This window comes from Microcaecilia unicolor, chromosome 14 (assembly GCF_901765095.1).
Source record: "Microcaecilia unicolor chromosome 14, aMicUni1.1, whole genome shotgun sequence".
NCBI lineage: Eukaryota > Metazoa > Chordata > Amphibia > Gymnophiona > Siphonopidae > Microcaecilia > Microcaecilia unicolor.
The window spans coordinates 36,536,110-36,557,029 of record NC_044044.1 but is presented as its reverse complement, the minus strand read 5'-3'; the positions used below and the strand labels follow the sequence as shown (position 1 = coordinate 36,557,029).

General features: G+C 47.5%; 1 protein-coding gene across 1 annotated transcript in view; it reads left to right on the top strand.

The window, feature by feature from the left end:
• Nucleotides 1-20,920, top strand: part of INTS3 (integrator complex subunit 3) — a 101,424-nt gene that overhangs the window by 54,241 nt on the left and 26,263 nt on the right. The window contains exons 10-20 of the mRNA XM_030187424.1: nt 5,256-5,447; nt 6,855-6,942; nt 7,573-7,652; nt 8,442-8,533; nt 9,073-9,179; nt 12,491-12,610; nt 16,354-16,483; nt 17,100-17,154; nt 17,933-18,036; nt 18,484-18,528; nt 18,627-18,746. Coding sequence (XP_030043284.1) covers nt 5,256-5,447; nt 6,855-6,942; nt 7,573-7,652; nt 8,442-8,533; nt 9,073-9,179; nt 12,491-12,610; nt 16,354-16,483; nt 17,100-17,154; nt 17,933-18,036; nt 18,484-18,528; nt 18,627-18,746 — 1,133 coding nt within the window. The remainder of the gene's footprint in view (nt 1-5,255; nt 5,448-6,854; nt 6,943-7,572; nt 7,653-8,441; nt 8,534-9,072; nt 9,180-12,490; nt 12,611-16,353; nt 16,484-17,099; nt 17,155-17,932; nt 18,037-18,483; nt 18,529-18,626; nt 18,747-20,920) is intronic.

Sequence of the window (20,920 nt, the reverse complement as noted above, 5' to 3'; positions counted from 1 at the left end):
TTCGGTTCAAGGCAGGGGCCAGAACTAGTTCCTCTCGGGGACGGTTTAGGGAGGCTTAGCGGTATAGGCCGGGCAGATCGAGTGGGACCTACCCCTAGCTGTCTGTTCGTCTGTCCAATTTAGATTGTAAGCTCTGTTGAGCAGGGACTGTCTTTTCATGTTAATTTGTACAGCGCTGCGTAAGTCTAGTAGCGCTATAGAAATGTTTAATAGTAGTAGTAGTAGGACCTCTAGGGGTCGGTTTTTCCAGCGCACACAGTTCTTTCGTGAGAGTCGTCACGGAGGGCGTGGCTTTTCCGCGGGAGGTTAGTATTCAGGCCGCAATTCCCAATGAAGGTGTGGCGGCTTAGGCTGTGTTGCATGTTGGGGCTCGGCTGAGTCTGTTTTACCAGAGCTGGGCCCAAATCAGGTCAGATCAGTGCGTTCTCAAGGTGTTTCGAGGCGGATATGCGCTGTAATTCGAAAGCTGTTCTCCCGAAGTGTTTCTGGAATCCCTCTGTCGGTCTTGGAGCAAGAGGGCAGCAGTGAGGGACACTCTGCGGTGGCTGCTCGCGTTGGGAGCCGTGGTTCCTGTTCCTTCAGATCAGCACCGCTCAGGGTGCTATTTGATCTATTTTGTGGCCCACAAGAAAGAGGACACTTTTCGTCCCATTTTAGATCTCAAAAGGGTCAATGCGGCACTCAAGGTGCCCTCTTTCCGAATGGAGACGTTGCGGTCGGTCACTGGTGCGGTCTGGAAAGGAGAGTTTCTCACTTCCCTGGATTTGACGGAAGCTTATCTTCACTTTCCTTCGTGCGGCCTTTTGGTTCCAAGTTACAGGGTCCGATTCGTCGGTTCCTTGCAGAGAAGGCGCCGACGGCCCATACTTATCGTCAGGTCCTGGGCCTGATGGCGGCGACCATAGAGGTAGTTCCGTGGGCCAGGGCGCACATGCGTCAGGTACAGTCAGCTCTGCTCAGTCGTTGGTCCCCTCTGTCGCAGGACTTGGAGAGGTGTTGTCCGCTGTCGGTGGCCCCTCGTCTCAGTCTCCGATGGTGGCTCAACCCGCGCAATTTGGGAGTCCCCACAGGGGCTGGTAATGGTCACGGATGCCAGTCTGCAAGGTTGGGGGGCCACATTGTCTCAGTCAGGTAGCTCAAGGCCGGTGGTCTCAGGCAGAAGCAGAGTGGTCCATCAAACCGGCTGGAACTCGGGCCATTCGGGTGGCGCTCCAGGCCTTGCCGTCGGTGGTTCGCCACAAGGCAGTCCGAGTGCTCTGCGACAACGCCATGGCAGTAGCGTATGTCAACCGTCAAGGGGGGACGAAGAGCCTTGGCGGCGCAGTTGAACTCATCCTCAGGCTCTCTTGGCAGCGCATGTGGCCGGGGTAGGTCACATAGATGCAGATTATCTCAGCAGGCACACTCTAGATCCCAGAGAGTGGTCTTTTCTTCGGTCAGTGTTCCAGCGAGTTGTGTCGGTCTGGGGACTTTCGGTGATAGATCTTAGGGCAACGGCTCGCTATGCGCAAGTTCAGAGATTTTTTTTTTTTTCAGTCGCTGAAGAGACCCTCGAGCGGAGGGAATCGACGCTCTTCTGTTGCCTTGGCCTCGGGAGTGGCTGTATGTGTTTCCTCCGTGGCTGTTAGTCGGTCAAGTAATATAGCGCATCGAACATCACTCCGGTCGGGTGATTCTGGTGGCTCCGGATTGGCAGCGTCGACCATGGTACGGAGACCTGGTGCGGTTGGCAGGGGCGGCGGCCCTGCCTTTGTTGGGATCAGTTCTGTGTCAAGGCCCGATAATCAAGCCGGATCCGGCTCGGTTTTCGCTTACGGCTTGGCTCTTGAGCGGCACAAGTTGAAGAAGAAGGGGCTTTCGTCCAGTGGCTTTGCTACGATGTTGAGTTGCCATAGACGATCCACTTCCTTGGCGTAGGTCCGGGTTTGGAGAATCTTTGAGCACTTGTGTGAAGACCATCGAGTTCGGCCGTTTCGCTCTTCGGTGGTGGAAGTTTTGGAATTTTTGCATGATGGTGTTGATAGGGGTCTGGCCTTGTCTACACTGAAGGTTCAGGTGGCAGCTTTGTCATGTTTTCGTGGGAAGCTTCAGTGAAAGTCCTTCGCTTCTGTGCCTCAGGTAGTGCGTTTTTTGAAGGGTGTTAAGTTGCTGCGTCCGCCTCAGTGACGGATGGTGCCTCCGTGGGATTTGAAGCTAGTTTTGAATGCTTTGATCAGGCCTCCGTTTGGGCCTCTGGTATCGGCATCTTGTAAGGATTTATCTTTAAAGATGGTCTTGTTGGTGGCGATTACTTCAGCACGGAGGGTTTCAGAGCTTCAGGCTTTGTCTTGTAGGGAACCATTTTTGTCCTTTCTGAGGGAAGGTTTCGTTGCGGACGGTGCTTTCCTTTTTTTGCCCAAGGTGGTTTCCGAGTTCCATGTTAATCAGGTCATCTCTCTGCCAGTGTTCAGTGATATGGCTGGAGATTCGGAGCAACGTGGTATTGCCAAGCTGGATGTCAGGAGAGTTTTGAGTTATCTCTCTGGAACTCAGGACTTCAGAGCCTCTGACCGTTTGTTCGTTCTTCATGGTGGCCCAAAGAAGGGTGCAGCGGCTCCTAAGGTGACCATAGCACGGTGGTTGAAGGAGGCGGTTGCATCTGCTTACTTGGTGAAGGGTCCTGTGGTGCCTAGTGCTGGTCTGCTCATTCCACTAGGGGAATGGCAGCCTCGTGGGCGGAGAATAGTATGATTTCTCCATTAGATATTTGTCGGGCTGCGGTTTGGTTTTCGTTGCATTCCTTTGTGAAGCATTATAGGATTCCTGTGCATGCGAAGGACGAGGTGCGCTTTGGGGCAGCAGTTTTGACCTCTGGCCTTAGTAGGTCCCTCCCGTAAGTTAGTTACTGCTCTGGTACGTCCCACGCGTCTTGACCGGTCTGGAGGGTCGCTGAGGAAGGTGAAATTAGATCTTACCTGCTAATTTTCTTTCCTCTAGACCCTCCAGACCGGTCAAGAGCCCGCCCTGTCTGTATTGGAGGCCAGGAGGTGTGTTTGTTGGATAATTCTTGGCTGCTGTAGATTGTTGTTTCTCTAATTGCAGACTCTGTTTATTTCTGTTTTGTGATAGGAGTCTGGGACAGGTGAGGCTCTTCTTTGATAGTCCACCTGTAGAAGCCCAACTGTTTTATCAAAGGCAAAGGAACATGTTTCCGTAAGAGCAAGCGGAAGATGTTTCTTGTTTTTGCAGTTTACTGTGACCACGTACAGGGTTGCTAGTTGTTGTTAGTGTTTTTTGTTTCTCTGCTTTGTCAGGGTTATACTGGCTAGTGGAGGTTCTGCACAGGTTATATATACAGGCTTCAAAAGCTTAGTGTTTTCTCAGTCTCCCTCTGCTGGTAGGAGGACATAACCCACGCGTCTTGACCGGTCTGGAGGGTCTAGAGGAAAGAAAATTAGCAGGTAAGATCTAATTTCACCATTCTGGAGTGGTCTGCTAGAACTCAAGGAAAGGAAATTATCAGGTAAGACCAGATTTCACCATGTGTGTAACAGCACTAAGTTATAGGTGACCTGAAGGCCTGCTCTCTCTGGAGTGGAGTGAGGTGGGGGATGGGCTTGACTGGAACAGGGTTATTATTTTTTTTAAAGCTGCATTCCGATTAAAAATTTTCATGATTAATTGCATGATTAACATTTGTTTATTTATCTATTTATTTCCTGCTGTAGCTGCTTGTGACTGTGGGCAAATCACTTAAATATCCATTGCCCAGGTACAAAATAAGTACCTGTATATAATTTTTATTTTTGTTACATTTGTACCCCACGCTTTCCCACTCATGGCAGGCTCAATGGGGCAATGGAGGGTTAAGTGACTTGCCCAGAGTCACAAGGAGCTGCCTGTGCCTGAAGTGGGAATCGAACTCAGTTCCTCAGTACCAAAGTCCACCACCCTAACCACTAGGCCACTCCTCCACTCCACTTTGATTATAACCACAGAAAGGCGGTATATCAAATCCCATCCTCCTTCTCTTCCCTAAATAACTGATAATCCAGATCCAGCATATCTCCCTTTCTCTTCCTTCCCTCTGGTGCATTCTCTTTTGCTTTCCCTCCCTCCTCTCCACCTTCAATTTTAGCGACACAGACTTGGTGGTGAGCAGCACACAGTTGTTTCCGTGGCTGCTGGAGCTTACTGCTTTGGCAATAGCTTCCACTGGTGACCCCTGCAGCTCGCTCCACTCCCCCCACTCAGGGTTTGACATCTGCCCCCTCTCAGTTTCCCTCTTCCCCCCCCCCCCCCCAGTCTTCCTTCAAGGTGGTCTTCTGTTGGTCTCTGGCAGTGGTTGCCTGTGGCCAGGTCCGAAGCTTTCCCTCTGACCCATCCCACCCATGCTAAAATAGGAAGTGATATCAGAGGAGGCAGAACGGGCCAGAGGGAAAGGTTTGGAGTAGACTGCAGACTGGGGACCAATACAAGACCATTTTTAAGTTAGGCTGACGTGCGGGGGTGATGTTGAATTCTGGCTGGAGGGAAAGATGCTGGATCATGGGAGTGGAAGAGAGCAGAAGTGCGATTGGTGCATTAATCGTGTTGTTAACTGTGATTAACTTTTGCAGTCTTAGTTTTTTTGTGATGTGAACTTTTTCTGCCTGAAATGTGTATCACTAGTACTAGGTTAGAAGTGACCTGTGTGTGTCACTCACCACTATGTTAAATGTAACCTAAGCCTGTTATCCTAGTGATGACCTGAGTCTGCTCTGCTTTGTGTGTGTGTTTGATTGGCCACTAGCTTTTTCTGCCAGCCAGGAGTCTGATTGCTGGCCTGAACCCAAAGCTCTTCCCAGTCTGCGAGGCAGAGCATTGTGGAATGAAAGGTCTTTGTACCTCTCTGCTTATTCCTCAGAAAGTAGCTGGCTGTAGATGAGTGAGTTTCTTGAATAATTGTTTACATGCTCAGCAGTAAATGCAGTGTAACAGCATCATCTCATCAAAGCTCACTCGAGATTTTTCTTTCTCTTTAGTTTGTCCTTAAGTGCGTATCTTTGATTTTTTTTGAGGGCTGTTGCACACCTCAAAGAGAGAGAAGCACACCCCTCATGCTTATAATTCTTATTGACTGAGTATTAGATACCTCAGTGTTCAAAGAAACCGTTTGATTGCCTGCAGAGCTTTTTTCCTGAGTGGTGAGAGAGCATGTCAGGCACAGCACAGAACCCCCTGGCTGCCGAAATGGTATTTATTACTGTGCTTTCTGTCCCCTACTCCACCATAAGGTGAGGTTTGGCCAGCAGAAAAGGTACCAAGACTGGTTTCAACGACAGTACTTATCTACACCTGACAGCCAATCCCTGCGCTGTGACCTCATCCGGTATATTTGCGGTGTGGTCCATCCGTCCAATGAAGTTCTGAGCTCTGACATCCTCCCACGCTGGGCCATCATTGGATGGCTGCTGACCACATGCACGGTAAGTAACCCTGGCTCCGATGGTGCTTCACAATATGAACAGAGATTTGAAAGTGTAAACGTTCGGGGATGCTGAGTTACACTGGTTATGTGTTATATAGGATCATGTAGGTAAAGACAGCAACGGGAGGCGGGAGGCAGAATCGCTCTGCTTGGTTAGTCTTTTCCTGACAAGCTGAAGATGATGATTTCAATCCATTGAAAGCCCAGCAAGACAAAATTAAGAACTGAAATAAAATAAACTTGCTAAGAAATGTATTCACTCTGCTGCTCCCCAGTATCTCTCCACACTCGTCCTTCCCTACACCCCTTCCCGTGCACTCCGCTCCATGGATAAATCCTTCTTATCTGTTCCCTTCTCCACTACTGCCAACTCCAGACTTCGCACCTTCTGTCTCGCTGCACCCTACGCCTGGAATAAACTTCCTGAGCCCCTACGTCTTGCCCCATCCTTGGCCACCTTTAAATCTAGACTGAAAGCCCACTTATTTAACATTGCTTTCGACTCGTAACCACTTGTATCCACTCGCCTCCACCTACCCTCCTCTCCTCTTCCTCTACACATTAATTGATTTGTTTGCTTTATTTTTTTGTCTACTGGATTGTAAGCTCTTTGAGCAGGGACTGTCTTTCTTCTATGTTTGTGCAGCGCTGCGTATGCCTTGTAGCGCTATAGAAATTCTAAATAGTAGTAGTAGTAGTAAGAAAACAAAATTGAGCAAAATCAGCAGTTATCAAAAAGCTGAAACGTTTTAGCACTTCTACAAGTCTTGACAAAGTTTTTGAATTTCAAATCATGAGAGGTGGGACGGGCTGGTCTTGGTTGAGGTTTCCAACCCATTACCTGTCCCAGCTCAGTTTATCCCACTCCTGTTGGGCCAATTTTAAATTGTAAGTTGTAAGTAGGTCTTCTAAATATAGAAATACTCAAATTAGTGCTTTCAAACTAAAGATAATCTCTTAGAAAGTGCAAGAGCCAGCTAATCCGGCTTCATTTTGGACTAATTGTAACTTTATACGCTTTTTTGGAGGTGAGAAGTCAGGAAGCTACTAAAGCAGGCTATAAAAGAGGAAAGACAGTGGTGTATTCGAGGGACCTGAGCAAAAGGGGCTCGGGGTGTTTCAGATTAACTCCCAAAGTGTGGAGATAGGAATAAAAGGGTTAGACTCTTCCTGCAGCTGGTTTCTTTGAATAATCAGATCACTTGGCCTTTCTTAACTGTGATACATGTTCCAGCTCTTTCAGTGACACACAGCCCCCTCACCCACTTATTTTTCTGAGTGAAGGGTCTGTGTGTTTGGAGTCCTTGCCGCTTTCAGTTCTACGGCACCTGTATGAGAGGAAGGATGTAGCGTGCGGAGTCAGCCACAGTGCCTTACTGTCATTTCTTTCCTCTTCTTCCTCCAGTCTAACGTAGCAGCTTCAAATGCTAAACTGGCCTTGTTTTATGACTGGTTATTCTTCAGCCCGGAGAAGGACAGCATAATGAATATCGGTGAGTGGTCTATGCCAGCAGCTCAGCCGCTCTCACTGGAGATGAGGCAAGGCTGCTCCGTTGCGATAGTCTCTTTCTGAGACGTGCATTCCAGATCCCCTGTCTGCTGCTCTTCACCTCCTGGCTTCACTGTGTTTTCATAACATTGCCCTTGCTGCTGCTGCGAGTGGCACTGGGTACCTGCAAGCTTTTTCTGCTTTTGCCTCCTGTTGATAAGGTTCAGACGCTCTTGCACAAGAGCCAGTTACATAACTGGTTGTATCCCGACTGATGTCATTTGTCCTTATAGCTCTGCTCTCGGGCATCTGTAATCCTTGATTTTTAGAGTATGGATTGTTTAAGTGTGAGAAATACTCAGACTCCAAGAAATCAACTGTGGACAGTTAGGATAAATCAGCCATACCTGGAAGCAGCAGTTGGAAAGAAACGGGTATGCTGAATTTATCCTGCTGTTCACAGGTCATCTGCAGCCAAAAGGTTGAGCAAAAGGTCACTAGGCCCAGCAGAAGAACCCAGGAAAGGAGAGCATTTCCTTCTGCTTCTCTCTACTCCTGTAACACCCCTCACAGGCCTGAGTTTGTGCTGTATGACGGACACATTCAGCTGATACTGGAGTCTTTGTCTCTTCAGAGCCTGCAATACTGGTGATGCATCACTCCATGAAGCCCCATCCCGCTATCACAGCCACCCTGCTGGATTTCATGTGTCGGGTAAGTCCTGAGACAGAGAAATAAAAACTGCAGAGAGGAGGAGAGCCAGGGAGATCACGCCTGATGAGAGATTGTACCTTCTGTGCTTTCAGATGCCACTTCACACTGCCACAAGGTTCCTGTTGCATAGTCAACAGCTAGATTGATTTATTTATTTATTTATTCTTGGGATTCACCCAAGGTGGTGTACAGCAGGTACAGTTTTGTTTATTTAGTTGTGACATTTATATCTCACATCGTAGTGTGAGAGGTGACTGTTAATTACCCTTCTGTCTCTTGTCTACGGCTCACTAGCTCTTACCATTAAGTGTGTGTCGGGGCTGCTTCTGAGCTTGTGGCCCTGTCACTGCCATATTAATTTGGCCTTTGTTCTGGCCCCACTGCTCTATTATGGTGATGAATAATGCCCTCACTTTAATCGTTCCTTGACACTGGGGTTTTCACGTGCATCGCAGATGCTGTGAGTGGGTTTTTCTGTTTCCTGTCTTTTCGTGTGTGCATTAATTGATAGCTGCTGATACCTGGTAAAAGCAGTTGTGGGGTGGTCTTGAATATCCCAGAGACTTGTTCTCTCTTTTGCTTCTGATAACCTGCCAGGATCAGTGTCTCTCTGTGCAACGTGGAACATTTTTCCTGTCAGTCTTGATGAGAGTTCTTAAGTGCTTCCACGTTCTGAATTAATAGCGCCTTCACTCTGGTGCCATTAAACTGGGGGGGGGGGGGGGGGGGGGGCAGACTTGGCCTCGTCTGCTTGGACCTCTAATATTGTGTTTGGTTTCCTTTCCACAGATAATTCCCAACTTCTACCCACCGCTGGAGGGCCACGTGCGGCAAGGGGTGTTCAGTTCCCTCAACCACATAGTGGAGAAGCGTGTGCTTGCGTAAGCAGCCAGCAGTGCTGGGTTTTATCTTGTACTTTCAGCATCTTGTGCCATGTGAGATCTGGCCCTGCTCTGTTGCATCTGCTGAGCAGGCCTTGCGGGGTTATCACTCTGAATGTGCTGTGCTGTAGCCACACCAAGATTCCCACTTTCCATCCTGGCACAGAGAGGAGTTTTGCCACTGGCTGCACCATAGACTCCTGGCCAAGGAGTGACAGTGAATGTGCAGGTCCATCAGCTCCTAACTTTCTCATCAGCTGAAGTTTCTGCTGCGTTGGTGGCTCTGTATAGAAAGTCTAGGTCTGCTGGTTGGGGGAGGACTTTTTAGGATGTAACTTGGGTGTTATCAAAGCGATATCAAATAAATACCTCTGCTCTGGGGATGATGAGGTTGGGATCAGGGCAGAAGCAGGCAACAGGTTACATGTTGGCGGAAGTTGAGCAGCTCTGATTCTGAAAGGGTTAGTTATAGGTTAGATGTGGGTACACATTACAGTGGCTCTGAGTCTGATCTGAAATTGTCCCTCTGTCCTCCTCAGACACCTGGCTCCTTTATTTCATAACCCCAAACTGGACAAGGAACTGCGCTCCATGCTGAGAGAGAAATTCCCTGAGTTCTGCAGCTCTCCCTCGCCGCCATCGGAAGGTAGGATTTGAGGAAGTTCTCTGGCTCAGAAAAGCCACTGAAGGAGCGAGTACGTTCATTGTACACGCTAGGTACTGTTTTGCTGAGAGAAACATGGATCGTGGCTAAGAGAGCCAGGATACATCTGTAAACAGGGCGGGGGCGGGAATGGTACTGAGAAATATTTCCAGCAAGCGCTGCTTTCTCTCTTTCTGGCATGTCTCTCGTTGAGATGTCTGTTCAGAAGAGTTCTGCTCCTCTTTCTGGCTGGCTGTCTCTTGCTTCTTGTCATCTTTTTGCACAGAAAAAAAAAAGGATTTTCCAGATGGAGCACAGAAATATAGTTCTCTGAAACTTTAATCTAATTTTCACCTTGGATGTAGTAAATTTATGTGGCAGATATGAGGATTGTGAGAGCTAGACAGCAAAGACCAGTGCTGCCCACTGACTTATGCTCGATAAAACCTGGATGTACCCAGGAATCCTCCTGAAGGAGAAAGTCCCAGCACACTCCAGGCTGCCAGAAATTCACTCGGCTGTTGATTTTGGCAGCAAGTAGTGAGTGTTTTCAAAGCCTGCATTATCTGTTAGGCCAATAAATGAGGCTTCTGAGCTGGAGGGATAGAAGTTACTGGCTTGCAGTCAGATATGTCAAGGTTTATATAAATTCATACAGAATAGCTATTTGGATAGCGTTGATGCCATGGGACTATGGTCGTAAACAAAAGAAGTGGAATAAAACAAGGTTTATCCCAGTTCCAGCTGCAAATCTCCCTGGTTATTTCATCCACAGAGCTGGGTTCAGGGCTGTAGAATGGGGCTCAGTGTTTATAGATTGGGGGGGGGGGGGGGGGTCTTTATCCACTGTTTGGGGTTATCCACCGAGATTGGGTGGCAGAGCTGGTGGTGGGAGGCGGGGATAGTGCTGGGCAGACTTATACGGTCTGTGCCAGAGCCGGTGTTGGGAGGCGGGGATAGTGCTGGGCAGACTTATACGGTCTGTGCCAGAGCTGGTGGTGGGAGGCAGGGCTGGTGGTTGGGAGGTGGGGATAGTGCTGGGCAGACTTATATGGTCTGTGCCAGACCTGGTGGTGGGAGGCGGGGATAGTGGTTGGGAGGTGGGGATAGTGCTGGGCAGACTTATACGGTCTGTGCCAGAGCCGGTGGTGGGAGGCGGGGATAGTGCTGGGCAGAATTACACGGTCTGTGCCAGAGCCGGTGGTGGGAGGCGGGGCTGGTGGTTGGGAGGCGGGGATAGTGCTGGGCAGACTTGTACTGTCTGTGCCCTGAAAATGACAGTTACAGATCAAGGTAAGAAATACACAAAAACTAGCATATATGAGTTTGACTTGTAGGGCAGACTGGATGGACCGTGCAGGTCTTTTTTCTGCCGTCATCTACTATGTTACTGTGCTAGTATCAGGGCTGTAGAGAGGAGCTCAGTGTTCAAAGATGGGGAGGGGTCTTTATCCACAGTGCTGATGTCAGGGCTATAGAGGGGGGATCAGTGTTTATAAATGGGGGTGTCACGGAATGCTTAGCACCCGCCTAAGGTTAACCCTGCGGCCACCTGGAGGGTCTGTCCCCAGCACTGATCAGGCCCATCTACACCGGACACATGCTCTATACTAGCACCCTCCTCCCACTCTCAAGTTATTCCCTGGTGATTTCCAGGCTACTGGGGCTACACTCTCAGAGGTCCCACAGTTCCTGGAAAGTACCTACAGACCCAACATACAAACCACCAGGATTCTTAGTCAGTCCAGGACAAACAGAGCTAATAAACGAATTGGTTTATTATCATAAAAAAGTAGAACAGTGAACTGAGGAAAAAGGTGAAAATCAGCAAGCAATAACAGGTAACTGAAACAAGGATCAACCTTAAAACTATCCAACACTTGTTAGTACCTGGGTAACATTTGGGGAGTTTCGGGAAATTAACTGCTCACAAGTCTTGAACAGGGTCATAGGACAGAGATGTTTCTTCTCTGTACTCTCAAGCTGAGACTGGGGAAAATCCAGTACCTCCTGACTAGGTTTGAACTCCAGGGCCAATCAGAGCCCAGGGCACCAACTTTGAAAGTATCTGGCCAGTGGTACTGCAGATTGCCTTTCCACAAGCTTAAACTCTGCAACAGATTTAAAACACAAAACAAAAGCCATCTGCTGGCCAATCAACAGAAATACACTTCATGAAAGCATTTATTTATTTATTTGTCATGCTTATACCCCGCACTTTCCCACGGTGCACATGCTTGAAAACCCACTGTTTCGCGACAGTGGGGATCCTTATCCACAGTGCTAATATCAAGGCTGTAGAGTGGGGCTTAGTGTTTTATATATTGGGGGGGGTCTTTACAGTTTTAGCATCAGGGCTGTAGGGGGAGGCTCTGTGTTTATAGTTGGGGGGGTTGTTTATGTACAGTGTTAGTATCAGGGCAGTAGAGTGAGGCTCTGGATTTATAGATGGGGGGGGTCTTTTATCCACAGTGCTGGTATCAGGGCTGTAGAGGGGGGGACTAAGTGTTTATAGGTGTGGGGGGGGGGTCTTATCCACAGTGCTGGGGTCAGGGCTGTAGAGCACGGCTCAGTGCTTATAGATGGGGGGGGGGGTTCTTTATGTACAGTGTTTGTATCAGGGCTTGTCACAAAACGCCTATTCACTCGCCTGGGGCTTCGATGTTAGCTTCAGAATTTAGTACAAGAACAGTACTGGGCAGACTTCTACGGTCTGTGCCCTGAGAAAGGCAAGGACAAATCAAACTCGGGTATAAAGTATCACATACCATGTAAAATGAGTTTATCTTGTTGGGCAGACTGGATGGACAGGTCTTTATCTGCCGTCATTTATTATGTTACTATGTCATGGCTGTAGAGGGGGGCTCAGTGTTTCTAGAGGGGGATGAGTTCTTTATGTATCAGGGCTGTAGAGGAGGGCTCTGTGTTTATAGAGGGGGGGGTCTTCACCCACAATGCTGGGGTCAGGGCTGTAGAGGGGGGCTTTGTTTATAGATGGGGGGGATCAGAGCTGGACAGTGGGGTTCAGTGTTAGCAGACTTCATTATTTGTTTTGGGGGGGGGGTGTGGGGGGGGGAGGTTAGGTGACTTTCTTTAAAGGGAATCTGCCATTTCTGCTGCTTTAGTGGCTTCTGGAGTTTGTAAGATGCTGATGATCTGCTTTCCTGCTGGAGTTGCCGTCATGTGGTCGAGCCCTTGCCTCTGATCTGTTTGAACTGCTGCTTATGAATGTTGTCGGGTACTCATGGCAAATGCCAGCCTTACCCACGCCTGCTCTAATGTGCGTCCTGCTGATCTTCTATTCATTATTACAGTGAAAATTGAGGAGCCAGTCTCCATGGAAATGGACAATCACATGGCTGAGAAGGATGACAGTTGCTATGGCAGCACCGAAGCTGCGTTTAGCGATGACGAAGAGGACTTGAACGGCAAAGGTGAGGAGCCGGAGACAATTAGCACAAAGTGTTATTTTCAGTGAATGCATTTCTTAGGTTCTGCATCCATCTGTCTTATGTGTCACTGTGACGTCCCACTTACCATCGAGACTGAAACTAAATCTTGTCCCAGATGCAAGACTCTGGGCATGTGGGCAGCTCTTTTCCAAAGGTTCTTCCGTGTGCACACTGACAAGGGCTTTTATTTATTCAAATTTTTATTAAGAAAAATAAAATAACCAATACACAAGTAGCCATAACATCATTTGAACAGCCTTCAAATGGATAGACAATATCAACAATAGACGTTAATCCCGAAGATCCACTCCCCAACAGCAAAATGCCTAAGTAGTGCTCAAAGAGGAGTCGGGGTGTGAGGTCCATTGTATGTAGGGATCCCAAACAGTATGCAGTTGACTAGCTTCATTGGATCTAAATGATGCGTACAGTCACGTGCTCTTTCATCCTCATCACGGGGTGCTCCTTTGGTTTTTCCTTTCTTGGCAAGGAGTACTTACATTAAGTTCCTCTTTTTTTGGTGTCTTCACTGCTCCTTGAATTGGTACCAAATGTCTTGCAGTGGTCATGGCTCACCTGTGTCAACGTGGAATCTTCCTGTTTCTTTATTTGGATAATATACTGCTAGCAGGAAGCATAATGGCACATTCAGGCTACCATATCTTCTCTGCTAGATCAAGTCACAGGAGTTCATAGTTTCTTCAAAGGCCTTCCTTCCTTAGCATCCCTCTGGACCGGCCCAGGATTGGACTGATGGGTTGTGCTTGCCTTCCAGCAGGTTGGAGACTGAGAAAATACCAATCCTGGGCCGGGCCGGAGGGATTAAAGGAAAGCAAATTAGCAGGTAAGGTCTAATTTCTCCTTTCAGGTTGCCGGTCTAACTCTTATTGGGGAAACTTTCTCGCTCCATCTTCCATTGGCCGGTTATTGCACAGCTTCTGGGTCACATGGTATTCATGGTTCACGTTCTTCCACCTGCTGTACTTTGTATGTGGCTCTGGAATGACATCTGTGTTTCATTCAAGCACTGCCATGCAAACGTCATATCACACGTGAGATGCTTCTCTCTTGTTCTGATGCCAGAAACGTCAAGCTTAACATAGTCACAGGCAAATTGTTTTTTACCAGTCACAGTTTTGGTTAGTCTTTGCTATTGATGATTCCACCCTCAGTTCAGTCCTCGCCTCCAGCCAATGCTGTAGCGAGGGCTAATGGCACCCGGGGCGGGTCGCCGCTGCGCACTCCCCCCCCCCCCCCCCCCCCCCCCCCCCCCCCCCCCCCACCAGGACTGCATTCTTACCTGCGGGAGGGCCGATCTGCCCCGAGTGCACGTCACTCGGAGCTGCGTCGGCCCCGCTGGTTCCCTGCTCTGTGCCCCGGAACAGGAAGTAACCTGTTCCGGGGCAGAGGGAGCAGGGAACCAGCGGGGCCGGCACCCCACGAGCGCGTGCACCTGGGGCGGACCGCCCCTTCCGCCCCCCCCCCCCTTTCTACGCCACTGCCTCCAGCACCTCTAAATGCAGGGCAACTACAGTGCTGTTAGGGGGCAGCTCTTATAATTGTGTGCTGATGCTGCGCACTGAGTGACAATCCTATAAACATAACTCTTCCTCTCTATGATTCCCTAATGTGTCTGTAACACATGAACCTTACCCTACCACAACATCACTTTGTATTTGTTCTCTACCGGAGTTGGCGAACGCCTTTACGGTACTGTATAAGCCACATTGAGCCTGCAAATAGGTGGGAAAATGTGGGATACAAATGTAACAAATAAAATATTGGCATCTGTGTACAAACCCGAATTGGCACACCTACATTTGTATGACCATTTACACCCCATCACTGTCAGGTGAAAATGGACACGCTGAAATTGAAGCACCAGTTTCTGATCTCTGGCCTCTGTGGCTTGGATGTTGAAAATGGTTCAGTCTCTGAAATTCCTGTAGCCTTAGCATTTGAAAAGTGCTTCTGATGTCCGGAAAGCCATATCATCTTAAATGGGATCATTTCTCAAGGTTTCATTTTATTTCATGCTTTTATAATCTGCTTATCTTTACGATTCTTGATAGATTAAGTGTTAGCACTCATACATAGTAACATAGTAGATGACGGCAGAAAAAGACCTGCACGGTCCATCTAGTCTGCCCAAGATAAACTCATATGTGTATACCTTACCTTGATTTGTACCTGTCTCTCTCAGGGCACAGACCGTATAAGTCTGTCCAGCAGTATTTCCTGCCTCCCAACCACCAGTCCCGCCTCCCATCACCGGCTCTGGCACAGACCCCGTATAAGTCTGACCTCCCCCATCCTAGCCTCTCAACCACCAACCCCTCTTCCCCCCGCCACCCAATTTCAGCTAAGCTTCTGTGAATCCATTCCTTCTGCACAGGATTCCTTTATGCCTGTCCCACGCATGCTTGAATTCCGTTACTGTTTCACGAAAATACAATACAATAACGTATACATTGTAACATAGTAGATGACGGCAGAAAAAGACTTGCACGGTCCATCCAGTCTGCCCAACAAGATAAACTCATATGTGTATACCTTACTTTGATTTGTACCTGTCTTTTTCAGGGCACAGACCTATAAGTCTGCCCAGTACTATCCCCGCCTCCCAACCACCAGTCCCGCCTCCTACCACTGGCACAGACCGTATAAGTCTGCCCACCACTATCCTCGCTTCCCAACCACCAACCCCTCTTCCCCCCAGTGGCTCCGCCACCCAATTTCGGCTAAGCTCCTGAGGATCCATTCCTTCTGCACAGGATTCCTTTATGTATATCCCACGCATGTTTGAATTCCGTTACCGTTTTCATCTCCACCACCTCCCGCGGGAGGGCATTCCAAGCATCCACCACCCTCTCCATGAAGAAATACTTCCTCACATTTTTCTTATACAAAAAGAATTCTAAACAGAAATATCAAATCTTTCTCAAACCTAATCTTAAATGTTAGTGAGTTTCACAGTTTGGGGTCAGCAACCGAGAAATGGGAGCACATGCAGTCATTTTAACGAATAGCTGAACAGTAGAGAGAGAAGCAATTTCGTTTAACTAGAGCGATATATATAAGCAGGATTATAAAAGCATAATTTAGATGTCAAATCAGCTAAAAAGAAATCAACATTTTAAAAGTTATAAACAGGCATTTAAAACGAGCCCAAAATTTTACTGGAAGCCAGTGAAGATCCCTCAAAAACTGGGACATATGTCATAAGAACTTAACACAACAATAGCCATACTGGTTAATGGTCCATCTAGCCCAGTATCCTGCTTCCAACTGTGGCCAAGCCAGGTCACAAGTACCTGACAGAATCCCAAATAGTAGCAGCTTTCCATGGTACCAATCCCTGGGCAAGCAGTGGCTTCCCCATGTCTGTCTCAATAGCAGACTATAGACTTTTCCTCCAGGAACTTGTCCAAACCTTTTTTTAAACCCAGATACGCTAACACCAAAGAGTTCCAGAGCTTAACTATTCGTTGAGTGAAAAAATATTTTCTCCTATTTGTTTTAAAGGTATTTGCATTTAACTTCCTTGAGTGTCCCCTTGTCTTCATACTTTTGGAAAGAGTAAAAAAATCGATTCATTTTTACCCATTTAAAACCACTTAGGATTTTGTAGACCTCTGATCTTTCTACCGCCCTTAATTGACAATCACTTAAAGAAACAGGAACGTTCTGGAATGTGTAGTTTCATGTCTTCTTCTGTCTTTCAGGTAAAAAGAGGGAGTTCAGGTTCCATCCGATCAAAGAAATTCTTATCGAAGAGCCAGTGGACATTACACCATACCTGGAGCAGTTAGATGAGTCCTTGAAGGATAAAGTTGTTGCTCTCCAGAAAGGCAGGTTTGTATATACCACCTGCGTTATTACAGTCTGATTTCTTGAGCTGACTTGGTGTCCACGAACTGGGTTTGACTCATGGGTCAGGTATTTAATTGTCTAGATTTGCCAAAGCTGAGATTGCAGTAAAGACAGTGTTCAGAGTCCCTGGGGTGAGGAAAGATTTACCCATTATTGCAGGGTTTTCTAAGGCCCTTGTCTGATTCTTACTGCTGCTTGATTGGACTGATGTAAACCGGGATGGAATATAAAAAAGGGGAAGAATCCACAGGCCAGTGAAGGTTCATGGCTCCAGATCCCAGCTCTGGTTCCACTCAACTAGAGTACACGACAGATTGGTTCCTCTTTCCCTTTCCTTTGACAGAGTACATGAACTTTTTCACCGTGTGGCCTGACAGATATGAGGGGAGGGGGAGGAAGGGGGCTGTCCCAGTGTTCGGTAACATTGCATAGCTTGTTTTGGTGTGTGCATGGTTTACTGTCCGTCCTTTTTTCCTTAGTTTGTCCACTGCTCTGGGCTTTGGCAAGTACCAATAAACTCTGGGTTCATTAATAGGGTGAGGTGCGGACATTGATCTTAAGATTGAAACCACTACTTTCCTGTACCTCTTGCTTTCAGTGATACAGAGGTCCAGTGTGAAGTCATGCAGGAAATTGTGGAACAGATCTTGGAGGTAAGTACTTCCAAATGGGTGTGAAATGCAGGAAGGGTTGTGGTCGTGGAGCATATGGAGGCCTGAACTCTGCAACACTACGAAATCAAAGCACGTAATGGACATAATATAACTCTTCCGCTTTACGATTCCATAATGTGTCTGTTCCACATGAACCTTACCCTACCTCAACATCATATTGTATTTGTTCATACCGGAGTTGGCGATCGCCTCTCCGGTACTATGAAAGCCACATTGAGCCTGCAAATAGGTGGGAAAATGTGGGATACAAATGTAACAATACTACTACTACTTAACATTTCTAAAGTGCTGCAAGGGTTACGCAGCGCTGTACAATTTAACATAGAAAGACAATCCCTGCTCAAAGAACTTACAATCTAAAGGACAAGTGAACAGTCAGTCTGATAGGGGCAGTCTGGATTTCCTGAGAGCTAAGAGTTAGGTGCCGAAAGCAGCACTGAAGAGGTGGGCTTTCAGAAAAGACTTGAATATGGGTAGGGAGGGGGCTTGGCGTAAGGGCTCAGGAAGGTTGTTCCAAGCATAGGGTGAGGCGAAGCAGAATGAGCGGAGCCTGGAGTTGGCGGTGGTGGAGAAGGGCACTGAGAGGAGGGATTTGTCTTACAAAATAAACCCTCCTGTTTTTAGGAAAGGACACACTGTGTTTTATGTTTGAAGCTGTCTTTGCCTCATATTCTCACTGCCTCTCTTCGTCTCATCTTCGTTCCTGTTAATTTCTCTCCCTGTGGATCTCCACTTCTCTCTTTCTTCCTCGTGACAGGATGACTTTGATGCCGAGCAGTTGTCTTTGCTTGCTTCCTGCCTGCAAGAGTTATTTAAGGCCCATTTCCGTGGGGAGGTTTTACCGGAAGAGCTCACAGAAGAGTAAGTTTTGGTTTTCATCCCAGGTTTTGTAAGAGGGAACTGGGACTCGTGGGTGTTGCCATATGGAAGGGATATGGAGGCTAAGAATAGCCGTACTGTGTCCATCTCAATCCAGGTCACAAGTACCTGGCAGAAACCCAATTAGTAGCAGGCATTCCATACTAGCAACCTCAGGGTAAGCAGTGATTCCCCCATGGCCATCTTAATAACAGAACTTGTCCAAACCTTTTTAAAACCCAGATACGCTAAGCGCTGTTTTACATTCTCTGGCAATGAGTTCCAGAGCTTAACTATTCGTCTGAGTCACAGCAAGCCCTTCACTTTCTTGCTGTAGAGAAATGCCAGTCTGAAAAAGAGAGAGGAGACTGGGTGCAGTGAGAGCTCAGACAGAGGAATGTATCGGGCATTGTGAGCTGCCCGCGTTCACCTGTTGTTTTCTTTTGGCAGGTCGCTGGAGGAGTCGGTGGGAAAACCACTTTACCTAATATTCAGGTTTGTTGATTGGCAAGGTGGGACGTGAAATGCATTGCTGAAAGCTTGCTCTGCGCTTGAGCTGTGTCCCCATCCTCTGTGCATCTCATGTTTTATAGGAACCTGATTCAGATGCAGGAAGATAACAGCGGCTTCTCTTTGTTACTGGATCTCTTGTCTGAGCTGTACCAGAAGCAGCCGAAGATCGGTTACCACTTGCTCTATTACCTGAAGGCCAGGTGAGAGTTGCAGGGGCTGTACCAGCCTTCTCTGTCATTGCTTCCAGACAGCTCATATCTTTCCTCCCTCGCACACTCCATTTGTGTATAAATCGACATGCTGCTCTCACATGCGGACCAAAGTGTCTCGAACAGGCAGCTTTTCAAACGTTTGTGGATTTCTTGTTACTTTGGTGCTCTGGGAAGCAGAGGGTGAAAGAGGCAGACTTGAAAGCAGAGGAATATTAATGGCTTTTCTTCTCGGTGAGGAAAGATTTAACCTTCCTCTCAAGGTGTCATCTTCCCTAATGAGATTATATGCTATGTATTAATTAGCCATTACCAGCTCATCCTTGCCTTTGGTTCTTAATTAGAAGGGGTATCTTGCGTACATGCACAAACACCTCATTTAGGCCCTGATACTCCTGTAAATGTACCGCCAGAACGACGCTCTAATGCTCTACGCTAATGAGGTTCAAATATAGAGGCACGCTCATAGCGTTGAACATTAGAGTGTTCAACGGAATGATCTTGCTTGGCGCATACGCAGAGAAGTTATGCGGTAAGCTCCGCTCCTGTGCGCATGCGCCCGGTAAAACCCAAATGTGAAGCACGCATCGGCGTTCTGCGGCCTAAATATAAGCCGTCACGAGACACCTAGCCACCCGCCTGGGGTTACCCTGCAGCCACTTAGAGGGTTTATCCCAGCACAGCTCAGATCCACCTGCCGCTTGTGCTGTACAATAGCACCCTCCTCCCACCAACTGGGCCAGAAGAGGAGGGGTAGGGGGACGTAGAACCTTGCTAGCCCCCGTTTCCTTTCTGTTCGAAACGGGCCTCTTTTACTAGTGACAAATAATGGTAATTTAGCACTCGGAGATTAGATCACAAACTTCCCACTCGTGCAATCCAAATTCAGAACAGTCCAAATTATAAACACTGAGAAGAAAGGGAAACAAGGCTTAAGTATTAGAAAAATAAAAAAAGCTGTTTTCTTAAAGATAATGGCAGCAAATAACAGATGTAATCAGAGACACTGCAAGTATGCAAAAATACTGAAAATGATGGTGAAGTACTGAGAGAACGGACACCACCCCTAGTCCAAAACTTATAGTACACCTGACACCCCAAGCGTTAAGAAGAAAGCAGTTCAACCTGACAGACGATAACACTCGCGAACACTGGATCCATAGAAAGTCTCTGAGGACCTGCGGAGTTCCCAAGGATATTTTTCTTTCTTGAGGGCGCTGTCCCAGCGCCTTAAGCACTGTGCAGTTTCCAGCGTCAGGATGCGGGAGGACATTGTGGCCTGTGTGCAGCTCCGGAGCGCACCAGTTATAGACTGACTTGAAGCCCAGTTTGTTCTCAGTTTCCATCTGGTGGTAGGAGTGCATAACCCATCTGTGCCTGTCTAGAGGGACTAAAGGAAAGCCAGTTAGCAGGTAAGATCTAATTGCTCCATACTGCCTTACTGGTAGCGCAGGATCACCTTACTTTGACTGTCTTATTACTCCAGTTAATTCTGTCAGATATTTGAGGGTGTCTTTTGCACCCCACATTTCCCTTGTCATTAAATCTTGCTTTTATGCCTTAGATCACTTACGCGATTATTTCAGTACTGAAGTTATGCATTTCTTAATCCAGGCCATTATATTTTCAAAGCTAGATTACTGTAATATGGTTTATATGGGTGTTTTATTTATTTATTTGTTACATTTATAGCCCACATTTTCCCACCTATTTGCAGGCTCAGTGTGGCTTAGAAAGTACCGTAAAGGCGTTTGCCATTTTGGTTGATAACAAATACAAGATTGTGTTGAGGTCAGATGAGGTAGAAGTGATTCAGGCGTCATGGGGTCGAGGGGAAAGAGGAAAATAAATTGACCAGTACGAACATTGATTATGTTGTGTTGCTGGGTGTGAGGATTTATGTTGGATCAGTGGGATAGGGTTTTGAAGAGGTGGGTTTTTAATGATTTCCTGAAGTTTAGGTGGTCATGTACTGTTTTCACTGCATATGGGAGTCCATTCCATAGTTGTGTGCTTATGTAGGAGAAGCTGGATGCATAAGTTGTTTTGTATTTTAGCCCTTTACAGTTTGGGTAATGTAGGTATGATCGTGCTGATCCAAGTCTGTTTCTTATTAGTAGATCTATAAGGTCTGTCATGTATCCTGGGACTACGCCGTAGATGAT